This window comes from Chiloscyllium plagiosum, chromosome 1 (genome assembly GCF_004010195.1).
Source record: "Chiloscyllium plagiosum isolate BGI_BamShark_2017 chromosome 1, ASM401019v2, whole genome shotgun sequence".
NCBI classification, from domain to species: domain Eukaryota; kingdom Metazoa; phylum Chordata; class Chondrichthyes; order Orectolobiformes; family Hemiscylliidae; genus Chiloscyllium; species Chiloscyllium plagiosum.
The window spans coordinates 119,427,909-119,446,830 of record NC_057710.1 but is presented as its reverse complement, the minus strand read 5'-3'; the positions used below and the strand labels follow the sequence as shown (position 1 = coordinate 119,446,830).

The following is an 18,922-nucleotide window of genomic DNA, read 5'->3' as shown; positions in this document are numbered from 1 at the left end:
GCAGCATCTTGTTAAATCTTATCTGCATTCTCTCCAGCATAATCACATCCTTTTTATAGTGTAGTGATCAGAACTGCATGCGGTTCCCTAATTGAGGCCTAACCTCTGCTATAATGGAAAGTATATATGCTTTCTTAGCCATTTTATCCATCTGTTCTTCCACCTTCAGGGATCTCTGGATGTACACAGAGTATTTTAACTGTGGTCTGACTTGTGTCTTGTAGAGTTTTAACAAAGGCTCCCTAGTTTCATACTCCATTCCCTTTGAAATAAAGCCCAAAATTCCATTTGTTTTCCCTATTACTGCCTTCCCTAGAGCAAAGTATTCATTGAGGACTGCCTACCAAGGTACCTCTGTTCAGTATTTTCCAGTGTTTTACCATTCACAGTGTAATGCCTTGCCACCTTCGCTCTTTTATTACCTCATACTTTCCTGCGTTGAATTCCATTTGCCATTGCTCTGCCGACCTGCTCAATGTGCTGATATCCACCTGCAGTTTATGCTATCTTCCTCATTATTTACCACCCTATCAATTTTTGTGTCACTCATGAACTTGATCATAACCCGATATTTAAGCCCAAATCATTAATGTATACCACAAACAGCAACAGCGCCAACTCTGAACCCTGCAAAATCCCCCAGGGAAATAAACATCTGGACACAAAAACATCCTTCTACAGTCATCCTCGATTTCTGCCTTTCAGTCAATTTTGGGACTAATGTGCCACCATGCCTTGGATCCCATCGGCTCTTATTTTCTTGACCAGTCTACCTTGAAGGACCTATTCAAAAGCCTTGCTAAAGTCCATGTAGACCTTCATCAATGCTTCTGGCTACCTTGCAAAAACTTTGATCAGATTTGTCAAACATGAGCTTCCCTTGACAAACCTATGCCAAGTTCCCTGATCAATCTGTGTCTGTCCAAGTGCAGATACATTCTGTTCCTCCAAACTCTTTCTAATCACTTACCCAACACTAAGGTTAAACTGATTGACTTGAAATTCCCTGCTCCATCTCTTTGTCCTTTTTATGGTAATGGAATTATCAGTTAATCCTGGCAGCTCTCATAACCATTGAGGATTTGAAAATTACTGTTGGGGAAGGTAGTAATAAGGAAAGCAAATGGAATTATTTCAAAGGGAATGGAGTATGAAAGCAGGGAGGTTTTGCTAAAACTACAGACCACTAGTCAGACCACAGCGGGGATACTTAATGGGCTCCTTATCTAATGTAAGATATACTGGCATTGGAGCAGCCCAGAGAAGGTTCACTAAATTGACCCTGGTTATGGAGGGATCATCTCACAAGGAGAGGTTGAGTTGATTGAGCCTCTATTCATTGGAATTTAGAAGAATGAGAGACCACCTTTATTGAAACATAGACTTTTAGGGTACTTAATAGGGTACATGCAGAAAGATTGTTAACTCATGGGAAAATCTAGGAGCAGAGATTATAATCTCAATGTGGAGTCGCCCACTTAAGACTGCAATGAGGATGAATTATTTCAGCGGGCAGTGAATCTGTGGAATTCTTTACCAAAGAGGGCTATTGAGAATGATTAAGGATATTCAAGGCTGAGATAGACAGAATTTTAATTAGTAAGTGAATCAAGATTATGGGGAGAGTCAGGAAGGTGAAGTTGAGGGTTATCAAATCTGTTATAATCTCATTGGATTCTGATGAAATTGAACTCTATCTGCCATACACTTTTTTTTAATTAATCCTAATAATCATACCCCTTGACATCCAGTGTTCTCCAGTCTTGGTCTCACCCTTTGTCTTTTCAGGAACACACCTGCCTTCCAAGCCTAGTCCCATTGGGCAAAATCATATCTTTGTGAAATTAGTCTTCTCCAGATTTAATTTCCAAATCATCCTTTATTATTTTCTATAGTTATTCAATATGTAGCTGAATTATGGTCACTATCACCAAAATGTTCTCCTACTGATGTACGGTACTTACTAATTGTTTGGTTTCATTTTAGAATATTACATCCAGGAACACCCCTCCCTTGGAGGGCTTCGTACATAGTGATTGCATAAGTTCTCCGGGGTGCAATTTAGGAATTTTGTTCCCCCTTATCTTGGAGAGTAAAACTATCCCAGTTAGTATTTGCGTCATTAGAATTCCCTCTAATTCTGGACTCCCTGACCCCAGGGAAAAGACATTGTCTATTTACCCTGTCCATGTATCTCATGATTTTATAAACCTCTATAAGGTCACCCCTTAGCCTCTGATGCTCCAGAGAAAACAGCCCCAGCCTATTCAGCCTCTCCTGACAACGCAAATCCTCCAACCCTGGCAACATCCTTGTAAATCTTTTCAAGTTTCACAACATCTTTCCAAAAGGAAGGAGACCAGAATTGCACGCAATATTCCAACAGTGGCCTAACCAATGTCCTGTACAGCTGCAACATGACCTCCCAACTCCTGTACTCAATACTCTGACCAATAAAGGAAAGCATATCAAATGCCGCCTTCACTTCCTATCTACTTGCGACTCCACTTTCAAGGAGCAATGAACCTGCACTCCAAGGTCTCTTTGTTCAGCAACACTCCCTAGGACCTGACCATTAAGTGTACAATTCCTGCTAAGATTTGCTTTTCCAAAATGCAGCACCTCGCATTTATCTGAATTAAACTCCATCTGCTAGTCCTTAGCCCATCAGCCCATCTGATCAAGATCCCGTTGTAACCTTCTTCGCTATCCACTACACCTCCAATTTTGGTGTCATCTGCAAACTTACTAACTGTACCTCTTAAACTCATATCCAAATCATTAACATAAATGACGAAAAGTAGTGGCGCTCCACTGGTTATAGCCCTCCAGTCTGAAAAACAACCCTCCCACCACCACACTCTGTCTTCTATCTTTGAGCCAGTTGTATATCCAAATGGCTAGTTCTCCCTGTATTCTGAGATCTAACCTTGCTAACCAGTCTCCAATGGGGAACCTTGTCAAATGCTTTACTGAAGTCCATAAAGATCACATCTACAGTTCTGCCCTCATCAATCCTCTTTGTTATTTCATCAAAAAAATTCAATCAAGTTTGTATGATGTGATTTACCACGCACAAAGCCACGCTGACTATCCCTAATCAGTCCTTGCCCATCCCAAATACATGTAACTCCTGTCCCTCCGGATTCCCTCCAACAACTTGCCCACCACCGACGTCACTGGTCTATAGTTCCCTGGCTTGTCTTTATCACCTTTCTTAAATAGTGGCACCACGTTAGCCAACTTCCAGTCTTCCGGCACCTCACCTGTGACTACCGATGATACAAATATCTCAGCAAGAGAACCAGCAATCACTTCTCTAGCTACAGAGTTCTGGGATACACCTGATCAGGTCCTGGGGATGTACCACCTTTTATGCGTTTCAAGACATCCAGCACTTCCTCCTCTGTAGTATGGAGAATTTATGATCTGCTTTTATGTTGGTTGCAACGTTTCTCTCCTACTTTTATATTTTCCCCCTCTTTCTTTTGCTTTCCTTTGCTGAATTCTAAAATGCTTCCAATCCAAGGCTTGTTATTTTTCTAGCAACTTTGTTGATTCCTCTTTGGATTTAATGCTATCTTTGATTCTTTTTGTTAGCTACAGTTGTGTGCCATTTTTTCCTGATGTGCTTTTCTACCAGAAAGAAATGTATAACTGTTGCAATGGGTTTCATAATATCCTTTTGTTTAGATTTAGGAGAAAGTGAGGACTACAGATGCTGGAGATCAGAGTTGATAGTGTGATGCTGGAAAAGTACAGCAGGTCAGGCAGCATCCAAGGAGCAGGAGAATCGACATTTCGGGCATAAGTCCTTCATCAGGAATCCTTTTCCAGCACCACACGCTCGACTCTGATCGCCAGTATCTGCAGTCCTCACTTTCTCCCAATATCCTCATGGAGGCATTGAGTAGTGCAGTGGGGAAGGATACAAAAGAGTGGCAGGGGCTTGGAACCCAAGTGAAGAGATACATGAGAAGGAAATAAAGCCAGAAATAAAACATGGAAAAGTTTCTAAACCCTTTCTAAATATTGAACACTCTTGAATAGCATTCTGATATAATACCATTAGATTTGTCTTTTCAGTATTTTTACACTTTTTTTGTGTATTCCCCTGTTTCCTGCTAGTAGCCTTTGTTTCCTCTGTATCAGGAATCCCGATTACGGGTGTATGCCTGAAACGTCGATTATCCTGCTCCTCAGATGCTGCCTGACCTGCTGTGCTTTTCCAGCACCACACTTTAGATTTAGGATCCAAGTTTTGGATTAGACTACTATTCTTTTTATCCCAGTGAAGAATTCCCTTGTACTTGGTCACTGTTCTCTAATGGACCTACATAAAAAGATTATTAGTTAACCCCATATCTGTGCACAGTACCAAATCTAGAACAACTTGTTCCTCAATAAACTGGGTAGAAAAATAAATCGAGTCCACACTCTAGAGGTTCATCTGCTAACGTGGTTTGCTAAGTCTTTATATAGATATAGTATTCAATGAATATCATCCTTCCTACATGCTTGCCTAATTTCCTGTCGTTCCTAAACACTACAGCTAAGAAGCTTATAGACAACTTAAACTAATGTTTTCTATCCGTTATCTCTTATCTCTACCCATACTGATTCTACATCTAGATTTTCTGAACCAATATCCTTTCTCATTATTGCAGAGTTCATTCTTTTTTTAAAAATACTCTCCAGTTCCTTTCCTTTCCTGTCCTTTCTAAATATTGAACACTCTTGAATAGCATTCTAATATAATACCATTAATTTTGTCTTTTCAGTGTTCCCCTGTTTTCTGCTAGTAGCCTTTATTTCCTCTGCATTCAACTTTTTTGCTTCCTACTTTTCCATGTTTTATTTCTGGCTTTATTTCCTTCTCATGTATCTCTTCACTTGGGTTCCAATGCCCCTGCCACTCATATGTATCCTTCCCCACTGTACTACTCAATGCCTCTGTGAGGATATTGGGAGAAAGTGAGGACTACAGATGTTGGCGATCAGAGTCGAACGTGTGGTGCTGGAAAAGCACAGCAGGTCAAGCAGCATCCAAGGAGCAGGAGAATCTACTTTTCGGGCGTAAGCCCTTCATCAGGAATGAGGCTTGTGGGTTGGGGCTGAGAGATAAATAGCAAAGGTGTGGGATTGGGGGGAGTTAACTGGGAAAGCGATAAATGGATGAGAGTGAGGGAGACAGTGATGGATGGATTAGGAGGGCAGTGCCAAGTTGGAGGATTGGGACTGGGATCATGTATGGGGAGAGGAAATGAGGAAGCTGTCGAAATCCACATTTATCCCCTGTGGTTGCAGGGTCCCAAGGTGGAATGTGAGACGTTCCTCCTCCAGGCGTCAGATCGTAATGGTTTGGCAATGGAGGAGGCCCAGGACCTGCACGCCCTTGAGAGTGCAACGGATGCAGTAGATGACACTGGTTGCACCTGGTGTGGTCTCTTCTATGTCGGGGAGACAGGACATCTTCTTGTGGATCATTTCATAGAACATCTTTGGGACCCCTGCACCACCAACCAACCCCACTGCCCTGTGGCTGAACATTTCAATTCCCCCTCCCACTCAGTCAAGGACACGCAGGTCCTGGGCCTCATCCACCGCCAAACCATTACCACCTGATGTCTGGAGGAGGAATGCCTCATATTCCGCCTTGGGACCCTGCAACCATTCCCCCCCAAACATGATCTCAGTTCCAAGTCTCCAACTTGGCACCGCCCTCCAGACCTGTCCATCACTGTCCCCTCTGACCTATCACCTTCTCCTTCACCTACAGCCACCTATCACTTTACCAGCTACCTCCCCTCAAACCCACCCCCCTCCCATTTATCTCTCAGCTCCGACCCACAAGCCTCATTCCTGATGAAGGGCTTATGCCTGAAATGTCGATTCTCCTGCTCCTTGGATGCTGCCTGACCTGCTGTGCTTTTCCAGCAACACACTCTCAACTGAGGATATTGGTCCTAGTCTTGCAAGGTGCAATCCATCCATCTTGTATAGGACCATCCTTCTTGGTGAACACAAATGAACCAGATGGAATTGTAATGCAGCCTGATAATTTCATGATTATTAGTAATGAAATTAGCATTTAATTCTGGATTCATTAAGTTCTTCCAGCTGTAGCCGTGGAATCTGAGCATATCTCCCAAGGATTAGTCCAGAACTCTGGATTATTAGACCATTGACATTACCACTAGGCTACTGCCCCTATGGTTCTTGTAAGTGGTCTTGGCATGAAAACTAATGGAGCAATGTACTGATTTTAGAGAAGATGGCTCGATACAATTGTGGATGTCCGGTGATAAGTTTTTTCCTCGACTTCAAGCACAAGAGGACATTTTTTCTGCCCTTTAAGTATTGTGGTGTTTTAAAGACCTGATTTAATACGAGGTCACACATGCTACTTCACTGATATGCATTTCAGTCATGAGCTCCTGAACTTGGTACCTGCTATCAAATATTAGCATATTTCTTGGATGAAAACTATTATTTGGCCTAAGGATTTTATAACCAATGTTGTCTTTTAAGCTGCGCAGTCATGCCACAAACTGAAAGTCCCCATTCAGGCCATGCACAAGTTGGCTGCTTAAAACTACTATATCTGAAACACATGACTGCACAAATAAATTATGGAGCTGTGTTGCTTAAAAATGTAAATAAACCTGTGTATAATTTGAGAGTTTAACCTCCAACTTTTTCTTTCGCTGCATATGCACTGATAAAAGCAAAGAATTATGGAGTAGTTTAGAATCTCTTTAAAATTTAAAAACTCGACTGCAGCAATGCTAGTATGATTACAGATATAGACCAGGTTTCACAATGGAAAAAAATTCCCAATACCGCCACGTTCTCCATCTGCAAGTTCATAAGTCCTACTGAACTAGCATTGAAATTAGATATTTCATGCTCTGGGTTTAAAAACAATGACATGGCACAAGTTGTTATCAACTCTGCATATAGACGCGCCATTATTTCTGTATATGATTGTTCACAGATCGAATTAATTGTTAAATTCAGAAGAATGTCCATGCCAAGACGAGATAACTATCATCATGTAACAACAGAAGATGTTTTGAGTCAAAAATCTGAAGCAGAGTAAGTTTTTAAAAAAAAAATAGTTCATGAAAAGCTGCCTTTTAGTTATTAATTGTTTTCAATCAACAAGCAACCTTGCTTGTATGTTTAGAAGTATCTAATTAAAATTCACTTATAGATTTTGCATCCACATATGTGACATTATCTCACTTGGTCACCAGCACAGTCCCTTGCCCATTCTTTTGTACACATTTTATCTCTCACAACCCCTCCACCGCCTCTGATGCTACTTGTTGATTGCTCCCAGGGGATGTCATTCTTGCATTTGTCCTGTCTGGTCCTGCAGTAGGCTTCTGTGAGACTGACCCTCGATCTTTTAAACTCCAGTGAATATCATCTAAAATGATCCAATTTCTCTCTTTATAAATCAGTCCTGCCATCCCAGGAATCCGTTTGGTAGGTCTTTGCACTCCCTCCATAACCAGATCACCTTCCCCATACATGGTTATGCACACTCTAGTTCATCTACCATCTATTTGCCCACTTGCTCAACTTGTCCAAATCACAATGAAGTATCTGTGCATACTCCTTGCAGTTCACTCTTCCAGCCAGTCTTGTGTGATTTGAAATCTGGAGATATTACATCAAGTTCTCGCGTCTAATTTATTAATGTATATTGTGAATAACTGGGGTTCTTGCACAGATCCCTCTTGCATCACGTTCGCCACTGCCTACCACAGAGATATAAAGTTATACAGCACAGAAAAAGACCCTTCTGTCCAACTCCTCCATGTCGACCTGATTTCCTAAAATGATCTTGTCCCATTTGCCAACATTTGGCATAAATCCATCGTAATCCTTCTTTTTCATGTACCAGTCCAGATGCCTTTTCAATGTTGTGAATGTACCCACCTGCACTGTCAGGTTGTTCCGTACAGATCACCTCAGATCACTTTTCAGTTGTTCCCCTCTCACCTTAAACGTTTGCCTTCTAGTTTTAGACTCTCCTATCATTTGGAAAATAACCCATTGATTCCTAGTCTTTTCAAAATTGAGGGCTTTAGCTAGAATAGAGAAAAACATTTCCTAATAGTGGAAAGGGTGAGAACCAGGGATCAGTAATTTTAAGGTGAGCCAGAAAAGAGTCAATGGTATCATGAGGAAAAGCTTTTTTTTAAAAGCAGTGAGTGAATGCACAACATGTGTGTTGAAGCTTTTAAAAAGGCTAAAAGACTACATGCCTGGGGCGATGAAGAAAGGGCACAGAACTGGAACCAGCATGGCAGAGTTCCTCTGGCATGGATAACTGGGCTGAATAGCTGCCTCTTCTGCTATAACCATTCTACAATGCTATTCATCAACCCTGGGCTTGCAGATCTACTTTGTCTCTATGGAATCTTAGCACGGTTGGCTGGACAACCTTTTTGCAATGCAGAGTAATGCTAACAGCGTGAATTCCAGTCCCGCTTGGCCGAGGTTACCATGAAGTACTCTCCTTCTCGACCTCACCTGAGGCTTGATAATTCTCCAGTTGAACTCCCCATTAGTAGTCTCTCTCATGAGAAAACAGTGGTGACTTGTACTTTTTTATTTTGCCTCGGATCTCTGAATACCTTTTTAAAATGGGCCAGCTTTTATGCATTCCCATCCTAGGACAGGGATGAAAGTAAAGTCTAGCATCTGATGTTCCTGCTGCCTATCTCTCACTACCTCCTGCATAAAATTCTATGTGGTTGGGAAATGCATCAGGCAGCTTATTTGGTCTGGAGCTTAATTTAAGACCTTAATGAACCAATTAATGACTACTTAACCACCTTTTCCTGCCACTGTCTGTATATTGTCCCCAGTAGTGAGAGGCACATACCAGGTGCAAAGCCTGACTGCCATAGAGTTAGGGAGATGGGTGGAGTCTCCCTACAATCACGGCCACTCTCAGCTAAATAGCTGAGAGCCCTGCAACCCCTTAACCACAAGGCTAAGGCCTTCATTCATGCACTTGGTTAGGATCTGTTTCATTTGATTGTCTGGCAGTTATCTAAGATGGGACTTTCCCCTGCGAAGAGACAGAAGTCTCACATTAAAGCAATTTGTGCTGCTGCTCCCAGTGTTAAATTGCTGCAGTGCAATCAGGATTTATGGATGGGCCACCCCTATCTGAATATTTAGCTGGGGTGGAAATGGTACACTGGTAAACTTCAGTCCCTTGCACACAGGTTCTCTATGGTCTTATCTCTCTTTAAGTCTGTAAACTCCTGTAGTCCCTTAACCCTATGCAAACTCTGCATTCCTCCAAATCTTGTGGTTGTCCAAATCGTGAGTGTCTTCAACTGTGTAGGCCCTAAGCTCTAGATTTCCCTCTCTAAACCTCTTGGCCTCTATAAAGCAATTTTCAAAAACTTTGGCTTTGACTAAGCTTTGATTATTTCTCTTAATATCAATATTAATAGAAGTAGATTACTCATTAAGCTGTCAACCAATATGAATGGAAGAGTACTTTCCTTTTTGCCAGTTTGTTTTTGAGATTTGATCTAGCGTTATTTTAAGTGCTGCAATAGCAAATTTTAATTTTGCTTTTCTCTCATTTTTGTTTCAGTTACCCAGTGCTTGCCGAGTATCTGCATTATTAAGATGGAAGTGGTGTCAGCTGAGGTGAATAGCCTGCTACCTGAGGAGATAATGGACACTGCCATCATCGAAGATGATAGTATTGAGGCTATCACAATAACCTCAGAGCATGGTGATCCAGTTCCCATGGAAACTGAGCTCGAGGAAATTATAGATCCAAATGAAGGCAAGAACGCTGAGATTCTGTCGAGCATTGCAGACCAGGTCACTGTGTTGACAAATAGTACTACACCATTTGTTTTAAGTGACCCAAGTATAAAGATGGAAATTAATACTGTTGACAGTACGTCAAAGGCTATTGGTAACATCAGCCTCCCAAGCACAACTGCTGGAACACCCATATCTTTAGCAGCAAATCAGATTGTTCTTAACCCAGTATCTGAACACTCTGATTACAGCATCTCCAGCCAAGCTATAAAGTCAGAACCAGTAGGGCAGCAACTGGTAGTGACTACTCTTGGAAAGTCCCGACAGTCCATCGTACTTTCATTGCCACCAAGTCAAGGAGCTCACCTTCAAGTCTCATCTCAATTACCAGCAATGGACCCACAGGGGCAGAAACAAATAAAGGTAGTTACTCTTGGTGGAAGAGTTGCGGGAAAGACACTAACTGGAGTATCAAATATGTTGGTTTCTGGGAATCCTTCTCTAAATACATCAGTTCAGCCTACACAAAATCAGGTAAATGATAAAGTGCTTCTAATAAGACTCAGTGACTACTGAAATGTTAGAGATGGAATATCTGGTGAAGTTAATGAATGACTGACAGAAACTTAATGACAGGCTTAGGGAAAAGCCATATGTGACATTGTCATACCGTGAGTTATAAACTTCAGTCTGGTCAGAGAGAGAGAGACAGCATTTATCAAGTGGGTCTTGGATCACAAATATGCGACAACTGAACTTGGTCCTTTCTCCCAAGCTGTTCACTGTTTTTGTTTATCACCCTTGATTTCTTTTTCCCGCTGTCTTGCCTCTGTCTGTATGACTTTGTGGTTTGCTCTTTGTATTTTCAAAATGGACTTTCACTACTGCTGTCAATGCTAGGTTCATTACTTCCATGGATTTTTTTAATTCACTGGTGAAAAATGAAAGAAATTTTTAAAAAAAACTGATGATGAAGGGCTTCTAGTTCAATTTTGTCAATTCAAAGTCGATCTCATCTATTTTGTCGGCGGCGGTTTAGTTTGTAGCATTCCTATCGCGGTTATGAAGTCAAGTTGCTCTCCAGAAACGTAAACAGAAAAATCTAGCCTTATACTCCACTGCAGAACTTGAGGGAATGCAGTATTATCAGAGGTAGCATCTTCTGGATGAACTGTTAAACTAAAGCCCTGTCTGTGCTCTCTGGTTGATGTAAAAGGACCCACAATTCAAAGAAGAGCAGGACAGTGTAGAATCGATCGCAAAGTTAGGTTGTCTGGGCACTATCTCTTTGCTCATGGGAGCTAGCTCTGCACGAGCTGCTTGTACTTCTTAAATTACAACAATGACTACATGTGGAAAAAGTACACAATTGTTTTCAAAGTACTATGGGCATCCTGAATTAGAATCATAGAATCACTACAGTGTGGAAACAGGCCCTTTGGCCCAACAAGTCCACACCGACCCTCTGAAGAGTAACTCACCCTGACCCATTCCCCAACCATATTCCTCCATATTTACCCCTAACTAATGCACCTAACCTACACATCCCTGAATACTGGGCAATATAGCATGGCCAATTCACCTAACCTGTGCATCTTTGAATTGTGGGAGGAAACCGGAGCACCCGGAGGATACCCGCACAGACAGTTAGCCGAGGCTAGGATCGAACCCGGGTCCCTGGCACTGTGAGGCAGCAGTGCTTACCACTAAGCCACCATGAGAAATAGTGATGCAATACTTTAAATTTAATTTCTGCTCTTTGTTTGTAATTCTCACGTCCTTTGTATCCCCTACTTGAAACATAATTCCATGTGGTAATTCATTATCTGAAGAAAGCTCTGCTATTACCAGTCCTAAAGGTAATTGGTATCCATTTCTTCAAGTGCCACTATTTAAAGTAGTATTTGGTATTAACTGCTTCTGTACTATTTTTATATAACTGAACCAGATCATGGCTGCAAGACACATTTTTAGCTTTAAAAGCCCTAGAGTTCTCCACTATTTCCTCCAATTACCAATGAGATATTCACCTCATGGTTCTTTTCCATAATGCTTCACATTTAAGTATCTCTTGTTGCCACCAGACTGGACGTGGTATTCCGTGTGGTCTGACTAAAGTGCTGTACAATTTGATTTACATATGAACATGGCGCAGGAATAGGCTATTTGCCTGTGAAAGAGAAATCTTTTTTCAATTAACTTGGCCTACTCTGCTATTTAATAAGATTATGGTTGATCTGATTGCAACCTTTAAGCCCACTTGAGGTTATCACCCTTCACCCCCTTCCTTACCGAGAATCTGTACACTTCTGCCTTTAAGATCCAGACCGTGCTTCTGCCTTTAAGGAGTAATACTCTAAGGACTCATGACCCTCTGAGAGAAAAAGAATTCACCTAAACTGTTTTAAATAGATAACACTTTATTTTTAAATAGTGATCCCTAATTCTAGATTCCCCCATAAGAGGAAAGGTCCTCTCTCATCTAACCTGTCAAGTCCCCTCAGAATCATGCATGTTTCTGTCTCCTAAGGTCTAGCGGATACACAATTGAACTGTCCTACCTTTTAATCATAAGGCATGCCAACCCATTCTACGTATTAGTCTGGAAAACCTTCTTTGAACTACCTTCAATTAATTTGCATTGTTCCTTAAATAAGATGACCAGTACTATAACATTATTCCATATGTGGTTTCAGCAGAGGCCTCAATAACTAAAGCAGAAATTCCTACTTTTGTATCCTTTTATTTGCAATAAACGTTTAATTTCCTCATTACTTAAATACCAGATTTTGGTAATTCATGCACTGGGCCACCCAGATTAGATTAGATTCTCTACAGTATAGAACTTTCGGCCAAACAAGTCCACAGCGACCCTCCAAAGAGTAATCCACCCAGACCTATTTCCCTCTGACTAATGCACCTAACACTGGACAATTCAGCATGGCCAGTTCACCTGTCCTGCACATCTTTGGACTGTGGGAGGAAACCAGAGCACCGGGAGGAAACCCGCACAGACACTGGGAGAATGTGCAAGCTCCGCACAGACAGTCGCCCAGGGCTAGAATCGAACCTGAGTTCCTGGCACTGTAAGGCAGCAATGCTAACCACTGAGCCACCATGCCGCCCGTAATCCTTCCCCATCTCACGGCTCTATATCCTCTCACCATTTAGATAATCTTGTTCTTTTCTGTTCTTCCTTCAAAATTGTCAATTTAACACTTTTCTACATTATACTCCAATTACTAGATCATTGCCCACTCAACTAACCTTGTTTCTTTTGGTAACCTTGTGTCTTTTTCAGAGCTTATTTTCATAGCATCATTCTGTCATCAACAAGTTGGGCAGTTATTTCTTCTATCCCTTCATACAAGTTATTTCTTTCTAACTTGTCAACAGTTGAGTTCCCAGCTCTTATCCTATCACCCACCATTCATTACATCTTGCAAACCTGATAAATACCTATGCATGTCCACTACCTCGTTCTAGTTAGCCAGCCAATGTTCTACACAAGGTAGTGTACAAGCCTCTACACCAGGAACCACTTCTTTCTTCAATAATCTTTGATATGGCAGTGTATCAAAACAGTCTAGAAATCTTAGAACCATACATCCACTGATTCCATTTTCTCCATATCATATGTTACTATTTTGAAGAACTCCAATTAGTTAATTAAAAAGGATTTTCCTTTGACAAATTCATGCTAACTTTGCTCTGATTATCGTGAACTTATCCAGATTTCCTTACATAACTACTGAAATAATAGCTTCTAACATTTTCCTCATGGCAGATGTTAAGCTTCCTGCTTTCTTTTTCCTCCCTTTTTAAACAAAGAGATTAGATTTGCTATCTTCCAACCTAACAGGGCTTTGCAGAATAGAGGGAACTTTTGCACAATTAAAACCAACGCATTAACTATCTCAGCTACTTTCCAAAGACCTTCGGATGATGTCAATGAGGCACTTGTCAGCCTGCAACTTTGAACAACTTACCTGAGAATTGATATTCATTTTCTTGAGTTCTACCATCCCTTCCACGACGTGATTTATAGTTACTTCTGGGATGTTACTTGTGCCCTCTATAGTGAATAGAGATGCAAGTTACCTGTTTGTTTCCTCTAATGTACTCTGTAGTTTTTACAGTGCAGTTCATTCACTTATTGGCTTTCCTGTTTAGCTGACGCAAAGTAGCATACATGTTGAACATAGATTGAGTCTTCTAAAACTCTTGGACTTTTGTTTTGAAAACTTGTCCCTGACTACATCACCATTCCCAAAATTTGGAAGTCCATGTGCGCAACTTCATGAGGTCTGCCATAAGTGACTTAGGTTGTTACTCTTTGCAAAAAAAAATTCTCGCTTAGGAAAGTCTTCCATGTGGCAATCTGTGTAAACTGTTGTTAACTTATTGTTCTAAGGTTTCTCAAGTTTACTCATGATTAGTTCTTTTAACTTGCATGAAATTGTAACAAGTCTACTAGCTCTGTAGATAGCTGTGCTTATTTTGTCATGTGTTTTGAAAATGAATACCTCACGAAGAGCTGGGAAACAGGCTTGAACAGATCAAGATTGATGAAGTTGATGTGCTGGAAATTTTGGTAAACATTTAAGATTAATAAATCCTCAGGGCCAGACCAGATTTATCCAAGGTTGCTCCGGGAAACGAGAAAGGAGGTTGTGAAGCTGCTGGTGAAGATCTTTGCTTCCTCACTCTCCACGAGAGTCGTACCAGTGGATTAGAGGGAGGCAAATGTTATTCTTCTTTTCAAGAAGAGGAATAGAGAAAACCCTGGCAATTACAGACCAGTCAGTCTTACATCTGTGCTCAGCAAGGTTTTGGAAAGAATTCTGAGGGATAGATTTTATGACCATTTGGAAAGGCATAGCATGATTAAAGGCAGCCAGCATGGTTTTGTGAGGGGCAGGTCATGCCTCACCAAGCTTATTGAGTTCTTTGAGGAGGTGACAAGACAGGTCGAGCACTGGATATGGTGTATGTGGAATTCGGCAAGGTTCCCCATGGTAGGCTAATTTATAAAGTCAGGAGGTATGGGATACAGGGAGATTTGGCTATCTGGATTCAGAATTGGTTAGCTGACAAAAGGCAGAGATGGTTACAGATGGAAAGTATTCTGCCTGGAGGTCAGTGGTGAGTGGCGTCCCTCAGGGTTCTGTTCTGGGGCCTCTGCTCTTTGTAGTTTTTATAAGTGACTTGGATGAGGATGTTGAGGGATGTGTTAGTAAATTTGCTGATGACACAAAGGTTGGAGGTGCCGTCAATAGTATCAAGGGTATTGCAGGCTGCAGCGTGACATAGACAGGATGCAGAGCTGGGCTGAGAAATGGCAGATGGAGTTCAACCTGGATAAATGTGAAGTGATGCATTTTGGAACGTCAAACTTGAATGCTGAATATAGGATTAAAGACAGGATTCTTGGCAGTGTGGAGGAACAGCGGGATCTTGGTGTTCAAGTGCATAGCTCTCTCAAAGTTGCCACCCAAGTGGATAGGGTTGTTAAGAAAGTATATGGTGTTTTGGTTTTCATTAACAGGGGGATCGAGTTTAAGGTTTTGCTGCAGCTCGAAGACCCTGGTGAGACCACACTTGGAACATTGGGTCCATCTCTGTTTGCCTTATTATAGGAAAGATACGGAGGCTTTGGAGAGGGTGCTGCCTGGACTGGAGGGCTTGTCTTACGAAGAGAGATTGATTAAGCTCGGATTTTTCTCGCTGGAGAGGAGGACGAGGAGGAAGAGAGGTGACCTGTTCGTGGTTTATAAGGTAATGAGAGCAATGGATAGAGTCATTAGCCAGAGAATTTTCCCCAGGGCAGGATTGACTGGCACGAGGATATTAGGAGGAAGGTATAGGGGAGATGTCTGAGGTAGGTTCTTTATGCAGAGAGTTGTGAATGATGGGAGCAGAGTCATTAGGGACAGCAGTGAATTGAGGGGTGCTATTAGGAGGAAGGTATAGGGGAGATGTCAGAGGTAGGTTCTTTATGCAGAGAGTTGTGAATGCATGGAATGCGTTACCAGTGGTGGTGATGGTGGGAGCAGAGTCATTAGGGACAGCAGTGAATTGAGGGGTGCATAGATTAGGTTAGGTTATTTTATTTTAGATTAGGAATAATCCTCGGCATAACATCGTCGGCCGAAGGGCCTGTTCTGTGCTGTACTTTTCTATGTTCTATTAGCCTGTTTCCAATTTCTTGGTATTTCTCTCTATGTCTGTAATTTTCAATATCTCTCAAATCTCTTCACTAGAAAGGGTTGATCACCTGATTGGGATTGTATTATACACCCTTAAGAGTCAGCAGGAAATTGAGAAAACAAATCTGTCCGGAGATTTCCGTTAACTGTAAGAATAATAGGGTGGTTATGGTAAGGGGTCTTAACTTTCCAAACATAGTCTGGGGCTACCATAGTGTTAAGGGTTTAGATGGAAAGGAATTTTTTAAGTGTGTACAAGAAAATTTTCTGATTCAGTATGTGCATGTATCTAATGGAAAAAGTACAAAACTTGACCTACTCTTGGGAAATAAGGCAGGGCAGATGACTGAGGGGAAGCACTTTGGGGTCAGCGACCATAATTCTATTAGTTTTAAAATAGTGATGGAAGAGGATAGACCGGATCTAAAAGTTGAAGTTCTACATTGGAGGAAGGCTAATTTTGTCGGTATTAGGCAAGAACTTTCAAAAGCTGATTGGGGGCAGATGTTCGCAGGTAAAGGGACAGCTGGAAAATGGGAAACCTTAAAAAATGAGACAAGGAGAGTGCAGAGACAGTATATTCCTGTCTGGGTGAAAGTAAAGGCTGGTAGATGTCTCAAAAGCTGGATGACTAGAGAAGTTGAGGGTTTGGTTAAGAAAAAGAAGGAAGCATACATCAGGTATAGACAGCAGAGATTGAAGACTTCTTAGAGTATAAAGACAGTAGGAGTTTACTTAAGTGGGAAAACAGGAGGGCAAAAAGGTGACATGAGATAGCTTTGGCAAATAGGGTTAAGGGGAATCCAAAGGGATTTTATAAATTAAGGACAAAAAAGGGTAACTAGGGAGAGAATAGGGCCCCTCAAAGATCAGCAAAGCGGTCTATGTGTGGAACTGTAAGAGATGGGGGAAGATACTAAACAAGTATTTTGCATCAGTGTTTACTGTAGAGAAGGACATGGAAGACGTAGAATACAGGGAAATAGATGGTGACATCTTGAAAAATGTCCATCTTACAGAGGAAGATGGTGCTGGATGTTTTGAAATGCATAAAGGTGGATAAATCCCCAGGACCTGATCAGGTGTACCCTAGAACTCTAGAAGCTGGGAAGTGATTGCTGGCCCCCTTGCTGAGATATTTGTATCATCAATAGTCACAAGTGAGGTGCCGTAAGATTGGAGGTCTACTAATGTGGTGCCATTATTTAAGAAACATTATAGGGAAAAGTCAGGGAACTATACACTGGCCTGACATCGGTGGTGGGCAAGTTGTTGGAGGGAATCCTGAGGGACAGGATTTACGTGTATTTGGAAAGGCAAGGACTGATTAGGAATTATCCACATGGCTTTGTGCGTTGGAAATCACATCTCACGAACTTGATTGAGTTTTTTGAAGAAGTGACAAAGAGGATTGATGAGGGCAGAGTGGTAGATGTGATCTATATGGACTTCAGTAAGGCATTTGACAAGGTTCCTCATGGGAGACTGGTGAGCAAGGTGGGATCTCATGGAATACAGGGAGAGCTAGCCATTTGGATACAGAACTGGCTCAAAGGTAGAAGACGGAGGGTGGTGGTGGAGGCCTGTGACCAGTGGAGTGCCACAAGGATCGGTGTTGGGTCTGCTACTTTTCTTCATTTATATGAATGATTTGGATGTGAACATAGGAGGTATAGTTAGTAAGTTTGCAGATTACCCCCAAATTGGAGGTGTAGTGGACAGCGAAGAGGGTTCCCTCAGATTACAATGGGGATCTTGATCAGATGGGCCAATGGGCTGAGGAGTGGCAGATGGAGTTTAGATAAATGCGAAGTGCTGCGTTTTGGAAAAGCAAATTAGAGCATGACTTATAGACTTAATGGTAACATCCTTAGGAGTGTTGCCTCGGGAACAAAGAGACCTTGGAGTGCATGTTCATAGTTCCTTGAATGAGAGTTGCAGGTAGAGAAGATAGTGAAGGTTGTGTTTGGTATGTTTCCCTTTATTGGTCAGAGCATTGAGTACAGGAGTTAGGAGGTCATGGTGCAGCTGCACAGGATATCAGTTAGGGCACTTTTGGCATAATGGGTGCAATTCTGACTCCCTCTTGTCTTATTGGAAGGTCGTTGTGAAACTTGAAAGGGTTCAGAAAAGATTTACAAGGATGTTGCAAGGGTTGGAGGATTTGAGCTACAGGGAGAGACTGAATAGGCTGGAGCTATTTTCTGTGGAGCGTCGAAGACTGATGGGTGACCAACAAGGGTTTATAAAATCATAGGTATGAATAGGATAAATAGACTAGGTCTTTTCCCAGGGTGGCGGACTCCAGAATCGCAGGGCACAGATTTAGAGTGAGAGGGGAAAGATTTAGAAGGGACCTACCGGGCAACATTTTTATGCAGAGTGTGGTGCATGTATGGGATGAGCTGCCAGAGGAAGTGGTGGAGGCATTTAAAAGGCATCTGGATGTGTATATGAATAGGAAGGGTTTAGAGGGCAATGGGCCAAGTGCTGGCAATTGGGACTAGGTTGGATTAGGATATCTGGTCAGCTTGGACAAGATGGTTTAAAGGGTCTGTTTCCGTGCTCTACATCTCTGACTCTGTGACTCTTAGGTTAAATTTGCTAAAGTGCCATCTAGTGTTGGCAGCATATTCTACAGTAATGCTGAATAATTAAAAATTAAAAATCACACAACACCAGGTTATAGTCCAACAGGTTTAATTGGAAGCACACTAGCTTTCGGAGCGACGCTCCTTCATCAGGTGATTGTGGAGGGCTCCATCGTAACACAGAATTTATAGCAAAAATTTGCAGTGTGATGTAACTGAAATTATTCATTGATTGTCTGTTAATCTGTTAAGCCTTTCATCTGTTAGAATACAGTGATAGTTTCACTTCTTTCATATGTAAATCACAAAACC

The 18,922-nt window shown here is 41.7% G+C and overlaps 1 protein-coding gene across 5 annotated transcripts in view; it reads left to right on the top strand.

Annotated features, from left to right (window-relative positions):
* lin54 (lin-54 DREAM MuvB core complex component) overlaps positions 1 to 18,922 on the top strand; it is an 85,271-nt gene that overhangs the window by 10,494 nt on the left and 55,855 nt on the right. For 3 of the 5 annotated variants that reach the window (XM_043695198.1, XM_043695203.1, XM_043695220.1), the window contains exons 2-3: positions 6,998 to 7,098; positions 9,632 to 10,344. In XM_043695198.1, the coding sequence (XP_043551133.1) occupies positions 9,667 to 10,344 (678 nt within the window). In that variant the 5' untranslated portion in view covers positions 6,998 to 7,098; positions 9,632 to 9,666. The remainder of the gene's footprint in view (positions 1 to 6,997; positions 7,099 to 9,631; positions 10,345 to 18,922) is intronic. The other 2 variants (XM_043695212.1, XM_043695199.1) reach the window with 2 other exon arrangements.